The sequence below is a fragment of the Anomalospiza imberbis genome, chromosome 10 (assembly GCF_031753505.1).
Source record: "Anomalospiza imberbis isolate Cuckoo-Finch-1a 21T00152 chromosome 10, ASM3175350v1, whole genome shotgun sequence".
Lineage (NCBI taxonomy): Eukaryota > Metazoa > Chordata > Aves > Passeriformes > Viduidae > Anomalospiza > Anomalospiza imberbis.
Window position 1 is genome coordinate 168,079 of NC_089690.1, and position 17,342 is coordinate 185,420.

General features: G+C 38.4%; 2 protein-coding genes across 2 annotated transcripts in view; one reads left to right on the forward strand and one right to left on the reverse strand.

Moving 5' to 3' along the window:
* Nucleotides 1–1,543: 1,543 nt before the first annotated feature.
* TM4SF4 (transmembrane 4 L six family member 4) lies at nt 1,544–7,708 on the forward strand. Its single transcript, XM_068200124.1, has 5 exons — nt 1,544–1,931; nt 2,154–2,243; nt 4,357–4,490; nt 7,048–7,237; nt 7,488–7,708. The coding sequence occupies exons 1-5, from the start codon at nt 1,758–1,760 to the stop codon at nt 7,503–7,505; spliced, it is 606 nt and encodes a 201-aa protein (XP_068056225.1). The 5' UTR covers nt 1,544–1,757; the 3' UTR covers nt 7,506–7,708.
* A 1,249-nt stretch (nt 7,709–8,957) lies between these two features.
* WWTR1 (WW domain containing transcription regulator 1) overlaps nt 8,958–17,342 on the reverse strand; it is a 45,639-nt gene continuing 37,254 nt past the window's right edge. The window contains exons 4-6 of the mRNA XM_068200119.1: nt 14,470–14,603; nt 13,803–13,915; nt 8,958–12,749 (exon numbers count right to left, since the gene is read on the reverse strand). Of these exons, the coding sequence (XP_068056220.1) occupies nt 12,565–12,749; nt 13,803–13,915; nt 14,470–14,603 (432 nt within the window). The 3' untranslated portion in view covers nt 8,958–12,564. The remainder of the gene's footprint in view (nt 12,750–13,802; nt 13,916–14,469; nt 14,604–17,342) is intronic.

Genomic DNA, 17,342 nt, shown 5'->3' on the forward strand with positions numbered 1-17,342 from the left:
TGAAAATTTAAATTTATGAGCATGTGCCTTTCAAAATGCTATCCTCAGGGGCCCTACGTATGTTGCTGTTACACAGACAGGACCAGAGGCTCCTCTCTCCTTCAGGGACCAACCAACAAACCAGTGGCAACACCTTAGACATTGTCTACTCTGTGCAGAGGAACAGAAGGGTCAGACACACCAATGCCCGGACACAGCTGGCAACACTGCACTGGCAGCTCCCAGTGCCTGGCAGAGACAGCTGTTCTGGCTGAGCAGTGGGGGCTGCAAAGGGCCATGCTTTCCAAACTGTACCAAACAGCATGTGTTGCTCTAGGAAAAACACTACTTCTAGCAAAAACACTAAGGGGAAATCATGATGACACATGAAAAACAAAAACAGCACAACTTCCAGAAACTGTTTGGTAAATCATCAGGTGCTGGCTCCTGTGCCAATAGCATGGAACACACTGTGATTCAAGAGGATCTTCCTGTCCACCAGGAACAGCCACTGTCACTGTCCAGGCTGTTCTGCTAAATCTGTGCTTCATACCAAGAACCTGTTGACTTAATTTGTGTTGCATTATAAGCCAACTTGAGAAGCCACTCAAAGATTTGTCTTAATAAATACCTGAATAAAACATTTTACAAAGTAAACTAGTGTCATTTCCTCAGAAATCATTAGTCTACTCAGCACTACAGTCACTGGAATTCCTTGGACTGGTCCTCACAAAAAAAATCATCCTCTGGTCTTTCTAATATATTAAAGAATGCACATGACTGGCAGTAGTGACAACCATTTCTTGCCATCCTTTATCGAATAAGCTCAAGTATATGCGATATGAAATATTCTCCTATGAAAGTAAAAAAATGTGAGAGTTATCGTAAAACATGGCATAGGTCATAATTTCAAAATACAATCTATGGAAAATACTGTCAGGTTTCGATTCATCTTCATCATATAATTTAATATTTGGTGAAGAGGGCTATTAAATATTAGAGCATTTCTAATTCAGTCTTTCCTGCAGTCTTCCATCATGTGGAGCATGAAATCACAAAATAAATATAAAATCAAATTTTTAATCCCAAAACCAGAGAAGAAACATATGCCCTGAGGCACAGTCCAACTACCTAACATCAATAAATAAGTGTTTCTCATCTTGCTGCAACCCAAGAACTTTCTTGGGTTTGAGGACATGTATCTTTATTGGTCTAAAATAGCTCATCTTTGTATTAGCTAGTTTCTCTACTGTTTCAATTACAGAACTGTCCCATGACATGTAAAAACTTGGACTATGAATATGTTATTCATATCACCTGAGTCATTATGTGTTTTTATGTCAGCCCTTGCAAAAGAAGTGTTTTCTAGTATGAAGAAAGATCAAGTGTTGTAAAAATGATGATCCAGAACTAAGACAGGTATCTGTCTATGACCTGAGCCCAGATTATGGAGTGTGTCAGCACCTTAGTAAAATATTAACAGATTTGGTGGGTTGTCGTAGTAAAATGAGAGGCTGCCCTGAACGTAACTTCATTTACAGACGTTCAGAAAATTGACATCACGGCTGCAAGGACATATAAAAAATCAGCACAGTGCATTTTCACCTGACTGCAGGAACACTGACAGGAGCATTCTACAGGTTCAATTCCTCTAACGGCACAACAGAAACTGGATTTTGCAAAGTACACCAAGAAGCTTCTTTTTATAAATCAGTTCTGAGAACATCTGAGAGATTTTATTTTATCTTCAATTGTGTTTGCAATTCCTTTAAAGAAGCATGTGCACGGGAGGCTGTGCCAAGTGCCTGGGAAGTACTCTCATCCCCCTGGCCGTGCTCTGCACCCTTGCTAACATTTTATTGTTTTTCCCTGGAGGAAAAGTGGTTGAAGACAGAACATACATTACAGATGAAGTTTGGTGCTTTGGAGGGATCTTGGGATCGGGTGTATTGGTAAGTGTCTAAATTCAAACATTTCTACCTTCCCCCCACCCACATGACTTGCACTGTTGAATTTTCTCAGGACTGCAAATTCCTCTTTAATAAACAAATAAGTTATAAGCCATCCAAAGGTTTGGCAATAAGTAACTTAACCTAATGATAAGGAAAAAAAACCATAGAATTTCATGTAATTTGAATTCATCCCAATTCAAACTATATTTCTATTATTCATAGATGATCTTCCCTGCTTTGGTATTTTTGGGCCTTCAGAATAATGATTGCTGTGGATGCTGTGGTAATCGGAGCTGTGGAAAGAGATTTGCGGTAAGTGAAAGGAAACATGGCAAAAAAAGTAAAAGCTAAATTGTTACTGATATATGTATTTTCCTCTCAGTGTCATTGTAAGTCTAGATAGAGGCTGTCTTGAGTGAGTGTGGGACAAACAGCCCTGCCATTTGTTTGAGTGCTGGGAAGTAGCAATAGCAGGCTGTAAAAATTGTATTATGCCTCTGATGTTTTACCACAGGTACCACAACAGTATAGCCTTATTGGTTTTTGCTATCACAAGATACTCATAGTTACTATCACAATTAAAATTTATTGCTGAAACACCTACTCTTTGTTTTGCAGAGTACAGCAGTCCTCTCCTTAGCCATTTTTTGTTGGCAGCTTTTAAAATCACCCTGGCAGTTAGACACTACATTCCCAACTCACTGTGAGCCCACAAAATGAGCTGTATCTCATTAGATACACAGGAAATTTCAGGAAGGAATAGACCTCGGGAGATCACCTGATCCAACCCCCTACTTTAAGCAGTGTGGGTGAGGCTCCACTGAATTTATAGCTTACTTTCACACTAGAAAAGTTTCCAAAGAACACTGTCATTGAGTAGTAAGTATCTCAAGCATTTTAGTTTAAAAATTAAATCAGGAAAAAAAATATTTCTAGTTGGAAAATATGTCTTTTTGAAATAAATTCTCTGGATCAAGTAGATCATTACCATTTTAAAATAAAGGAACAGATTTTCCACTGAGAAAAAAAAAAAAAAAAAGAGATAAAAACAAATAGGAAAAGATTCACACCTATGAGGTTGACAAAGAGCTTTCCCTAAATTCTCTCTTTGATGCTGTCTTCATGCAATACCAACAAAACAGGTTGAACTTTGAGAAGGAGGAAATGGAGCCATCTGTTTGTCTTTACAACACTGCATGATCCATTTTCTGCAAGCAGTGAAGAGAAGCTAGTTGAGCTTTGCAGAGCACACACCACTCCACAAGCACCCGAGCACTGCAGTGTTGCTGCTGCTCAGCCAGGGGTGACCAGGGTCACTCGGGGTGACCACGGCCAGTGCTGGCTGAGTGGGAGCCAACCTGCAGGTGTGTGGTGCTGCCTGCAAACCAACCTTCCTTCTCTGCTGATAGCGTGTTGGAGTGCAGCTGACTGGGAATATTAATACAGCCAAGAGTACCAAGTACACTGTACTACAAGATTCCTATGGGCCTTATCACCCATCAGCATGTCTGAGAACCAAGTTTGGTATTTTAGATGAAATCCATTATTATAATGTCTAATACAAAAGCATAATTTTTAAGTTAGCATTTTTAAGTGACAGATATATCAACATAAAAATGCATGCCAGCACTCAAAACAAGAGTCTTGTGATGAGGTCTGAATAAAAAAATCACATTGCACTTGGTGATATTAGAAGTCATTTCCAGTCCAAATGATTGTATGACATGAAAGTATTGGGTTTTTTTCTTCACCTGTATCGCTTTATTCCAATAAAGGATACAGCCTTAACCTACAAACTGTTATGGCTACAAGTATTTCAGAATTCAAGCAGGGCGTTAGCTCTTGCATTATTTACTTACATACTAGGATATATGGAAAATTCTGTAATAGAAAACCAGAAAAATAAAGACATACTTTCCCATCCATTCCAATTACTACTAGAGCTTACACTGATAAGTGAGGAGAGCTTACCTGTGAGGAGATAAAGTATACTAATACAAAGCCTAAAGGGAGACTTGGGAAGGAAAACTATAATTCTTTGGTCCAAATATAACCAAGATACCAAAGTTAACTTGTAAAGGATACTGAAGATTTTTTTAATGCCTTGAGTGGTCCAAGACTTTAGTCTTGCTTGCAGTCTCCTGAGAAGAACATCTTGCCACAGGGGAGCAGGAGGCCCCAGAGGGCAGCAGTGCCATCTGCTGCCAACCGCTGCCTTCTCCTCCTCAGGCACACAGGGCCAATACTGCTAAAGCTTTAAAATACCAATACAAGTTTGCATTACACATTTACTATGCAATGAAAACTAACAGACTTCAGCTGTTCAGGTGTTGACTATTTGACTATTAACAGCTGATTTTAGGGAACGTTTCAGGGAACAGCTGAATTTAGGGAACCAAATTAACATTATTTTTCTCTTCATCAGATGTTTTCTTCTATAATATTTGCTGCCATTGGAGTTCTGGGAGCTGGATACTGCTTTGTTTTGTCAGCAGTAGCCCTAAACAAAGGCCCTAAATGTAAAACTGAAGCAGAGTGGACCTACCCTTTCAAGGCTGGGTAAGAAAAGGCAATCAGAAAAAAAAGATATACATGTTTTAAGTTTGTGAGATGATTCAAATTCCAAATTCATTGTATAAAAATGGGAATGATACAGTTTTTCTAAATTATACAAGCTCTTAGAAGTGCTTGTAGCACACAGCAAGACTTCATAAGGTTCAAGAGCATGGATATAAAGAATAGCGAGTACAATAAAAACTACTGACTTTCAAAGGGGCCAATAAAGAGAAATGCACAGCCTCTTCCTAGGTTATTCTTGGGATGATAAGCAACATATTTGATGAATAGCAATGACACACTGAGACACCTCTCAGAGTCCTGAAGGAATTGGCTGATGTAACTGCTAAGCCACTCTCCATATTTGAAAGGTCCTGGCAGTCAGGTGGAGCCCAAGGTGTCTGGAAAAGAGGAAACAATACACCCATCTTTAAAAAGGGTAGAAAGGAGGACCCTGGGAACCACTGACCTGTCAGTCTCGCCTCTGTGCCAGGGAAGATGATGGAGCAGTTCCTCCTAGAAGGTCTGATGATGCACATGGAGGACGGGGAAGTCATTTGGGTCAAACAGAATGCTTCACCAAGGGCAAGCCTTGCCTGACCAACCCAGGGGCCTTCTATGATGGGGTGAGTCCATCAGTGGATAATGGAAGGACTACAGAAGTCATTTAACTGGACACAATCCCCCACAATATCCTGCTCTCTAAATTGGAGAGAGATGGATTTGATGGGTGTACTGTTAGATGGAGAAGAAAGTGTTTGGATGGTTGCATCCAGAGGGTGGTGGTCAGTGGCTCAGGATCCTTGGACATCAGTGACAAGAGGTGTCCCTAGGAATCCCTGCTGGGGAATTCCTGCTGTGTTATTTCATATTTTCATTAATGACACAGATGGAGGAGGCTACCAAGATGATCAGAGGGATGGAACACCTCTTCTATGAGGAAAGGCTGCGAGAACTGGGATTCTTCAGCCTGGAGAAGAGAAGCTTCAGGGTGACCTGATTGTGGCTTTCCAGTACCTGATGGGAGTCTACAAGAAAGATGGAGAGGGGCTTTTTATAAGAGCATGTAATGACAGGACAAGACAATGACTTTAAAATAAGAGTAGGTTTAGATCAATTATTGGGAAAAAATTCTTCCCTATGAGGGTGGTGAAGCACTGGCACAGGCTGCCCAGAGAAGTTGTGGATGGCCCATCCCTGGAAGTGTTTGAAGCCAGGTTGGACAGGGCGTGGAACAACCTAGGACGGTGGAAGGGGTCCCTGACCATGGCAGGGGGATCGGAATGAGATGATCTTTCAGGCCCCTTCCAACACAAACCATTCTGTGAGTCTATGATTATATTGAAATTTAATGGTATTCAAATAATTACTACTTATAATATATTATATATTAATAAATATAATCTAGATATAATTTTATTTTGGCTATGGCATTTGGAAGCTGCTTGCTCCTTATGCTCTGCAACTCAAACACGTTCACTGTCATGTATATTTATCACTTAACCCCAGCTATCCCACTGCACAGACTGAAGTCAAGACAAGTTCAACAAACAACAGAGCACAATGAGCTACTGAGGAGAGCAGGTGTGATCAGAACAGAATGGCAAGGGCTGCAGTAAACTCCTCATTACCTCAGAACTTTTAAAGCAGTCTGCCTCAGTCAAGAGTGACCTGGTGGCATTTCTTACATAATATACAAATTTTTTTTTTACTTCTGGTTGAAAAAAAAAAAAAGAAAGAAAACAAGAAGTGTACAGGCAGAGGATTATTTGTTCATGGGCCAGTGAGGGCCAGAAACCAACTCCCTTGGTCTCATTCTGAGTCTTCGGAAATATGCTCTGTTTCTAACATAGTTTTGGTTGCAGTCCAGAAATCACTTGACAAGAACACAAACAAGTCAGTACTAAGAACATGCAGATGAAATATAGCCAGTGGTTAAACAGTTTATAATTAAAATGTGAAGGTAAAAACTATGGAAGTTATTACCTTTACTTTAGATGAGGGATCTAGAACAGCAAAAGCTCTTATTTTCAGCTCAATGGGCAAGAGATGACTTGCATAATTTCATTATTCGTTTTGATAATTCAGTTGTTTTGATTACAATGTACTCTTGTGTTCTCAACTGTACTTTGAGATACTGGATTACATGCCCTGATCACAGTCCCCCACCTACCCCCCCCCCCCCACAAAAACTGCTGCAATCAAGTAAAAGCAGCAAAAATGCCCCTGACGAAACACAGCAACAGATAAAAACCCAGTTGGCACATGCTTGGCTAAGATCTTTTCTTCCCAAAACTGTAAAAAGGTTCAGTTGTATCAAACACATACTTGTCTCCAATTGATCCCTTCTGATGTCTTGATTTTTCCAAATCGCTTGCTTCAACTTATCTGGAAACGAAACTGAAGTCAATTTCTAGATAAGTAGCACCAGTGTGACAATGGAAATTCACCGAAGTGAACAGAACCTCGTCCATGTCGCAGCAGTGACAACCTCTCAGTGGTGAGAGACTCCTTTGTGAGTTGATGTAGTCTTCTTCCTAACTATTTTATTCCCATGTAGGGATTACCTTGCTGACCACACATTGTGGGAAAAGTGTACATCACCTGATAATATTGTCCCGTGGCACCTGACCCTCTTCTCCTTGCTGCTGGTCATGAGTGGGATCCAGGCTGTGCTCTGCGGCATTCAGGTGGTGAACGGCCTCTTTGGAACCATCTGTGGGGACTGCAACTGCTGCGGATGTTGTGGGGTGAGCAACTAATGGCTCTCTGTTACTTTGTGTACTGATGGGTTATATACACACCTCTAGCTGACAGTCAGAAAAACTAAACTGCAGCTTAGTTTAAAAAAAACTAAACTAAAACTTCCTCCAGCTCCGTGATCATGTTTTCTAACATACTGCCACAACCATACACTGTTGCCATTAGGAAATAATACAAGCCTTTGAAAAACACAGCAACAGCAGACAGGAAATTACCTCCATGTTTTTATTCTTCCAGGGAGATGGAACTGTCTAAGGAATAGGAATATTGCAGACAACTCTCCTCATCCTGGGAGAATCCCTTCTGCAGCTGCTCCACAAAGCAGCCCTCAGATGCACTGGTTCCGGCTAAGAAGATGAGAATGAAGGGCGCCTCCTCCCACAAGTGTTATGAAGCCCTGACTCCCTTTCCAGCCTTCCTTAAATCCCTCATCATGGAATAAAATAAGTGAAATACAACTCCCACATTCATATTTATTTTTGTAAAACAGCTTCCATTTAGAAAGAGGGCATTCTCAGGCAAAATACAATTTGGGTTACAATTTTTATTCAGGTCAGTTAGGTAGCTTGTAAATCCTCGAAGATTCCAATCTATATATGAGCACAAAGGCTGTTTATTAATCTTTTTGTAGAAGTTCAATTTACCTGTATTTGGCACAGTCCTATCAAAGAGAGAGGAAAGACAATAGAGAGCTAGCTCAAAGGCAAAAATACCTTTTAAAACTTTAAAAGGAAAAGCCACTTCCCAAAGGAATCAAGGAGAAAATAGGAGGGATTGGAGACATTTGAGGGATTCAAATAAACTAATATTCTTCTTTAAAAAAATTCTGAAACAACTTTTCACAAACCAGCTTGCCAGGCTGGATGTCTCAAAGCTTCTCAATGTTGGCCATATCTGTTCCCTAAAATTTTCCTCCTGAAATAATGATTCCGTGGCCTGTGCTTTCAGAAAATGTATGTCATGTACTGTGTACTTACACTAGGAGATATCTGAAGAATCTAGAAGTACTTGAACGCACTGAAAGCTCTTGAGCAATATGCAGAAATGTTAAACAGTTTGATATAGGTACTAAGAATTATGTTGTACAAGATGATAAATTGCAAAAAAACCCTCTTCAGAAGCAGCTGTCTGCCCCACCTGTTCTGCTGCATTGCCCAGGAACTTGAGAGCACCCTTTATTTCAACACACACTGTGCAATCATGTCCCATCTATTCTTTCATCTGCGGTGAGCAGCTGTCCTGCACCTCATCTCACATTTGTCCTCTTTGATTCTTATGAAGCCTTTGGGAACAAGGAATGTTTCTCATCAGCACTCAACAAAGGGATGGGGAGCTGCATAGTGTACAGCTTTGATAGATCAATAAACAGAGTACATAAATCTTTGTGGGAGATGGGATAAGAAATAACAGGCAGCAAGCTATGACACCTAAAACCACAATCAATGACCTACTGTCCCCATATTTTAATTAAAATGTATATTGAATTGAATATACATATTGAATATGTATATACATATATTAATAATTGACTATACAATATAAAATTGAATATTTTAATTCAAAATGTATGCCTTTGTCACAAAATAGTATGTCCGCACCTTTATTCTAAGCAGTGTTTTACAGTTCCCTGGGAAGCCCATACTAAAACCCTCAAACCCACCCCCTCCCCTAAAGAAATGATTTTAAAAAAACAATATACATCCAAAATCTTTCAAGTTCATTTGTATTTTTTCATGTAAAAGATCAAAGAAATAATTAAAAAAAAACAAAAAACAAAAAACATAATCAAATCCAGGATACAACAGTTTGATCTGATTGCCTCTAGTACAATCTATTGCAAGGTACTAAAAAATTAAAAATAAATGCTCACACAAGTCATATAAAAATGGAAAAAGTAAATAAAATAGTTAAAGAACTAGCATGTACATGGATGTATGTATTAGAAAACAAGTTTATTTGGACAAACACCCACACCTTTCTGTAATTAAAATAGAGATTTAAATCCTTCCCTTCCCCCAAACAGCATTTGTTGACAAAAAGTCAAACCCAATCCCTCCCCAGATTACATTCTAACAGTATTACCAGAATACAAACTGTAATTAACCATGTCCCATTACTTCTGTATCACCAAGACTTACATATGCCCCCTCAGGGATGGTCACAGCAAAATTGTCCAGCTGGCACATTGGTTGTATTTATACTACAAATAGACAGTGTACAATTTAGTGCAGTAAATGCTCAAAACCTGAAATAGTACAGTGAAATATTGTCAACCATAAATTTATTTTCATATCACATATGCTTTGAATACTGAAAAGTTCTGCCATAAGCCTTTTTAAAGCCAGAAACTTTTTTTAAAGGTAACTTGGAAAAATAGATTTTATTGTCATTGCACTTCATCGGATACATTATCTCTGTAACAAAAATTAAAAGCTGACAGTGTAAAAAATCACTTTTAATTTAACCAAGATTTGTTTCATGACTGAGTAAAGATCTAACCTAAGATTCTGGCAGCTGTTTCAGCCTGGAGTGCTGCTCCACACAGTACCTTCCTGTTGCAGATCTGCTGCTGGTTTACTATGGAAGTGACACAGAAACAGTTTATGATTGCTTTATCCTTTTAAGGTCTTTGCACCAAGACACTCAACCACCAGAAACACAAATAAAAAAGGAATAGAGCCTGCAGCTTCACAATTCTGATAACTACCTGATGTGATTTTACTAGAAAGTTGCATTAGTTTTCCCCATACAAAGAACAGCCTTTGGCTGACAACAATGCACGTGGCTGGGCAGGAATCAGCACCAGCTATCTCACAGAGCTGCAAGCTAACCTGCTCAGAATATCTTCTGTTATGACAAACTTACATGTTCAATGGTGCAGAGTTGCTAGCAAATGAACAAACTGCATTCTCTCAACATAACCTGTGAATAGGCACTAGCACCTGGATCACACCAGCACCCAGGTCCACACCTGCTGTGGGTCATTCCAGCACCAATGGCTGTCGGCTCCTTATGCCAAATGAGCAGTGCTGGTGATGTGGCCTTGAAAGTTGGCCAGAAAATCTCCAATTCTTTACCAACATCAGTCATGGTACTAAAGAACAAAGCCTTAGGACCACCTGTTTTTCATTTAGGCTGACAACCTGAAGAAATTATTAAAAGAGAGAGATTAAAACTAATTACAGTAATATTGGTCAGCCCTGCCCGGTCCCCTGTTTATTGAAAAGAAGTTTATGCTATCTGAACAGATAGCAAAACTAGCAAGAATAAAAAAAATCCAACTAATAATCCCTCAAAAGAATAAAAGAAACACAATGCCCATTCAGTAATTAAATTCTGTGCAGACACAACTGTGCTGTTACATCTCTTTTTCTATTAAAAAAAAAAAAAAAAAATTTAAAAAGCTACTTTTTACTATGTCATCTAGCATCACAACTGTAGGTGTCTGCATAATATCTCTTTTTCCAAAATTTCAGTGTGTGTCCTTTCTATTTTCCATCCTGTGACACCATGTACACTTAAAAGTTCATCACAGACATGGTAATTTACTTTACTGAGTGCTTATCTTACGTTTTTCACTGAAGACCGGAGATTCATTTGCTATGTATTCCTGTCTGCAGCCATCCTTCCCAGCAAGGATCTACATTTATCACCTCATCATTCATCTTCCAAATCTACTCTCTATTCCCACCACTTCATCGCTGACCTTTTCACCTACCTTCACCCAACCAGATGGAAAAAAGTCTTTAACGGTCAATATTCCGATGCATCAGTAAGGTCTTGCTAAGTGTTATCAGACCTGGCAAACACACATTTACACTTAGTGCTACATTTCTTCTTCTCTTTACATAGCCTGGATTAAGCTTAGAGAAAAGTTATAATGCCTTTCATAAAACTATCTATTCTTCAATACAAAATGCTTAAATCCATTAATTATAAATAAGATAACTTGAAAACATTTAAGAATATTCAGGACTTCATCTGCATTTCAGGGGAACTGCAGGCTTAATGTTCTTGATGTTTTCTCTGTCCCAAACCTCTGATAAGGAAGTTTTGTAGGATATATAACAGGTAAAAACACACAGCACATGCCTCGTGTCCTGTGCACCAGTGATGGTAAGTGAAAGACATAGAAACTAAGCAGCTTTAGTAGGTGAGTCCCAATGCTGCTTCAGCAGTGCCCTGATAAAGTTCCTGGTTCTTTTTCATGTATAGAACTACATGTAGGTTTACATTGTCAGTTAAAAACATCACTGAAAACAGTATGAGGAAGGTTTTTCTCCCCCTGTGTGTGACATTAACAAGTTGTGCCACATTTTCCAGAACTGATTTTAAAAGAATATTTTTGCACTTAAGATACTTGCCACAGATGTTATATATATATATATATATATATATAATTGCTTGTTCATGTGTTAAGTTACAAAACTGTAGTGCTTAATATAATAAACTAAAAAAATCTAAGAATTTTAAAAAATGCTTATTTATAATACATTTCTTTGTTTCTAAAAGGCAGCAGTCAGTACCAGCCTGGTTTATTTTGTAACAATATTGTAGTGTAAAAATGTTGCTAAACAATTCTGGTACTTTGAGACTAAAAGTAATTATTTTCTGAAAACTATACAGTAGTTTATTGAAAAAAAGAAACTGCTATAGTATTGTTTGTGCCTTCACAAATATATAATGGGAATTATTATGCTTGATATGGATCATATTTGAACTGTATTCTATACAGAACAGTTAGTCACTAAGAACTAAAAAAGCTTTTTAAGGTTTAAGTAAGTTGATTTAAAAAAAGCTTCTGATACTATTGTCATAAACATAATAATAAAACTGCTCTCATGCCCTGATGCTTTGCACTTTTTTTCAACCAAGTGACCCAGGAGTTAGCTTTTCTGATTCACAAAGGGTCTGTGATGTCAATCAGTACCCAGGAGATCAGTCAGGGATATGCACAAACATCAGCCATTTTCTGTCCTAAAAATGAAGCGTTTCTGCCTGGTTTGAAAACGTAAAAAAGTACACAGATGTGTAAAGTGGTACGGGTTTTTTTGAAGAAATATATATCCATGTATGTATTTTATTATATATATATATATATATATATATATATATATATATATATATAATGTATTTCATACTTAAATTAGTATCAATCAAATTCAGACAGATATTAAACTGACCATAAAGATGATGTAACAAAAGTCAATAAGACAGTATGTTGTATCTCTTGAGGATATTCAGATAGTCTATGCCTACCTCAAGAGGAAAAAGAAATCTGAATTGCACTGTAGGCCCAACAAGCATTGCTTGATTACAGCCAGGTAAGGAAGGGCTCGTTTTTGTTAAGCACTGACTCCACGTCGTTAAGAATAGGGATCAAGTCTTCTGACTCTAGAGTCCCAAGATCAACGTTTGTCCCTGGAAGACAGTCGAGGAAATCAGGGAAACGTGTTTGTTGTGGATTTATATTCATTGTTGTCTGTGCTATAGTTTCTCCTAGGAAAAGTAAAGAAGAACTTTTGAAGTACCAAAGTCTTATTGTGGGTAATTTAAAACAACAGAATTGACATAAAAATTTATTCCCCCTTTCCCACAGGCACTTGTGAGCACTCCTACTCAACACAAATGTTATCTCAAAACTGCATGTAGGTATAGAGTACATATTCTCCTAAGAATACATTTCACATTCTTGCTTTGATCTCAAAAGCACAAAAGGTCCTTTCCAGCAGTGGTCAAAGCATCCAGCTCTGGTCTTCCACTTGGGAAGCATGACAGTTTCAAGTTTGTTTCCTGGTCTGCCCAGGAAGCAGCAAAGGACACCTCCATCCTGATCCCTGTACCAGAGGCAATGCTGTCTGTAGGAAATAACTGAAAAAAGTGCTTTACAGCAATTTAGTTCTGTAATATTATTCTTTTTTTCCCATAAATTAATAAGAACAAGCATGAAAACCTTTAATAGATAAATCTTTCATTCTCTGCATAATACTGAATTTCTAATGACTTCAAAAGGAAGTTTAGGTGAGGAAGTTCTGAGAATATCACTCTCTGAAAAAACCCTTGATTTCCTCGTAAATTATTTCAGTATTTTAAACACCATGAGGACACTAACATAAAATAAATATCTATCAAAATGTAAGCTAGCTAAATACATTCTGTTTGAAGGCAAATGCAACTTTGCGAATGTAAGAGACTTAAAAGCAAGACTGATTTCCCAGAGTTAGGAAATGTATTGATTTTTACATGTAACCCATAACAAGCGCTTTAGTCCCCCTACCAAGGACAACAGCATGAAAACAGAAATTAAGGCTTGCATTTTCCAGGTTTTATTTATTCTGTTTAATATCAGTCTGAGGTGAAAGGGCAGAATCTGGACCTAAGTTAAAGCTGAGAACCTTCTGGGTACTAAGCACCTTCCAGGCATTTTCCCCCACAGTGTTGGTCTGTTCTCTTGATTAGGAAAGCCGGAGATTATCGTTCATTTATGCAATTATAAAACATTACTATTCATAATATATGGACTATACTTTAAGCAAAATTCAAGTATTCTACCTGTATCCATCTCATCTACATTGCTGAGGAAATCTTCAGGTGTCGTTGGTATACTGTAGCATCCTAATCCCAAGCCACTGTCTGTACTCTGCTCCCTGGAGTGGTACGGCCCACTGCAAATTGAAACATGAGAAAGACTCAGTAAAGAGGCTCTGACAGACACAGTTCCTGAGCACAGTGTTAGAAGAGAACACAGGAGGTTACATATCAGAAACACATACTGAGTCATTAAGCCTCATCCTGTAACTGTTGGCCACAGATCAGCCAGTATCAGATTTGGGTCACATCAGCCCAAACAACAAAGTAATTTAAGCTAGGTCACTCTTAAATTTTGAAATACACACATGCATATATAACTCTCTAGCTGAAATCAGTTCTGACAGCCTAAAAAGTTGCGTGTATTTATACTTAGGTAATGTACCTATTCTACCTAGTCTTCTACATACACTAACAATAGAATTTAAACCACCTATTACAATTTATTGCTTTTGTTAAGATTCCTTCTTGAAGCATAAACGGAAAGATTTCAGGTCAGCCACTCAGCCATATCCCCTGTTTACAGTAAGTAAAAAAAAGAAGATGGTATAGGGACTATTGTAGAGAGACAGGTGTAACAGTCTAGAGAAGGCAACAGAAGCAATTGCCTAATGAAGGAGAATGAACTTGCCTGTTCAAGAAAGGATCAGATCCATTATTTGTAATTGGCCTCATGTCCTGTGTCATAGCAGGGGTGTTCACTGCTGTCTGAACTGGGACCATGTTTTCTGAGTCCATAGGAAGTTGTCTGCAAAGAGCAGCTTCCTGAAAAGACAAATAAATACATGGAAAGGGTTATTCCAACAGCTCAGAAATACTGTAGTCTTGTAACAAGGGAACACATAACATATACACTGAAGGAAAGTAATTCTGAGTGATGTCACTGGTGAGTATTTGTTTACACTGATATGAAGAAAACCATGATGTAGACAGACAGTGTCTTTCATGCCCACCTGTGCTGGCTTAAAGCACCACAGAATCTAGCTGTCAGTTCTACCATGTCTGGAAGCCAGGCCTGTAATTCGGCTACCACAAAGTACTTAACATGTTAAAAGAAAACCACTGGAACCAAGAGTGTGATTCAATAATCTTTACAATGAACAGTCTGCCTAATAATAAGCAATTGCTCAATGACCTGTCTCATGTCTGCTATATGCAGGATGACAAACAAGTAATCAGAGCCAAAGAAAACTTATCTTACAACTCTTCCTGAAAGATAAATTCTTCCAGCATTATCTCTGTGAAACACACATGACATCTAGTGGTATAGAGTTCTATACAGAGGTTGTCTGACTCCAACTGGATGTTCCAAACAAAAATCCTAGGACCATAAAATAATAAATCTGTGTCTATTTTTACCATAATTAACTCAACTTACTTTTTTTTAAAAGAAACAAGCAAAGTAAATATTTCATTTAAATCCCAGTAGAAAACTTCTCTCATCTGATTCAATAATCCGGTCTCCCTAGTACAGAAAGGATTAACAAGTTTTCAAGGCTAGAATATGATGTTTTACTATGTTTTCAATTATCTGTTTCATTGAGGAGGAATGGTCTGGTCTCTTTGTGAATAATGTTACACATATTGGTGCCCATAAAAGCAATGCTTCCTTTATAACAAAATTATCAATATATTCATTGATAAATTATAATTTACATTAGATGGTGTCAGTATTTAGCAAGTGTTAAAAACAAACATTCTGAAGATTCTTAGTAGCTTATGTATGATAGGTTTATGATTAAATTTGTCAAGTGACAATTTTAATGGTAACATTTCTACTTAAAATTTAATCAACTGGAATCTGTGAAAATGTACAAACCTCACAGAAGGGGAAGGTGTTTTTTTTAGCTGTCTACATGCAGATATTTTCAGTACTTTTTTAAAATATAAGAACGAAATCTACAGCCACACAAGATTTAGACAGGCCTTCCAAAGCAAAACATCTGTAAGCTGAAAATCCTGCACCACCATAAAGGAAAACTCCCACTATCAATTACATAATCTAACTTCCTGTCTCTTCTTTGTTGCAAAAAAACACCATATTTATTATAGAATCAGTTGATTGACTCTGCCTTGGGGAATGGCTCACTTCCCATTATTTATTTCAACATATTGCCTGTTGCTTGTAATATTAACTCCATGCGTACTTTTAAAATGTGGAACAACAGACTCTTGCACACTGGAGTCAGATTTGGCTGGGGAAGCAGACAGAGTACTGGCTCCACCATACATGACATATGTTCTTCTGCTGTAGGTCATTTGTTCAGAAGTCACATTGCAATTTTAGTACTGCTACAGATGTCAGATTCCTTTGCTCCTCTGACATTATTACAGCAATGGTAATGGAGAAATGGATCAACTACACAATACCCAAAGCTTTATGATACCCTATTATGTCTTGTTCTCTATTCTAAGCATGACTACAAGGTTTTTAAGAAAAATATTTGTAAATTTCCTTCCCTAGGATGAAAGTCTGGCAAAAAATGGCAGAGATGTCCCGCAGCCCTGTGAGCAGCAATATCAGTCTCAACCATGCCAGTGAACTCTCAGTCTTTGAGCGTAGGAGGTTGCCTCCACTTTGGCCAGCAGAGACCATCTCTGGCATTCAGCTAAGAAAGGAGCAAGTGCCTTTAATGATCTGCTTGGCACTATGAGGCACATAAACCCAAATAGGACTTTCAAAATAATTAACAAAATAAAACAAACTAAAAAACCCCACAGTATTCTGATATCACAAAGTCATGTCAAAAACTTCATGAGTGGTTATCTTCAAAACACTTTGAAGCTTCACAGCATTACAGTGAGTTGAATGATTCACTGCCTCAGAACACAGTTCTGATGTAAACTGGTTTTTAGCTGTATGCCAGACAAGCACAGAAATGTCTTGTTACATTTCCTGGAACTCTTCTCAGCAGAACTAACCAAGCTCCACCCTTAGTTGCCAAATTCTCATTTCCAGCTGGGGGAGATGAGGGAGAGCATTTTTATAGTGCATTTACGTTGCTGGTAGATGCAATTCCTCTTCTACCAGTCCTCATACTTAGGCTGGAAAGCAAGAGATATAGACATTGCCTGTGCCACCAGTAAATCACGCCCTCGGCCAGTCTGTGCAGTGGAAGGAGCACGGTGGGGCATTTTTCTCTTCAGGTTGTAGCAGGCCAGTAAAGGCCTATTCTGCGAGGACAAAACATTGATAAATGTTCCTCTGCATGTTCCTCCACTCCTCCTTCAGCCTCTTCTAAGCCTCTGTAACCTTTGGTGGACAATTTATGCATTAGGAGCCCTGGACCAGAAAGAGGCCTCTGAGAAGTGTTGCCTTTTTGGGACTATTTGTACCCTTCAGATGTATGCACAAATACAGTGCGTAACAGCCCTGGTGCACACACAGGAGTGCTGGGCCACCTTCTCTGCAGGACCCTTCAGAGATTTCTGACTGACATTACCTCTCCCAACTTCCATTTCCAAGAAGCTCTTAAGTAGCAAGCAGATTCTCTCTTTTCCTTT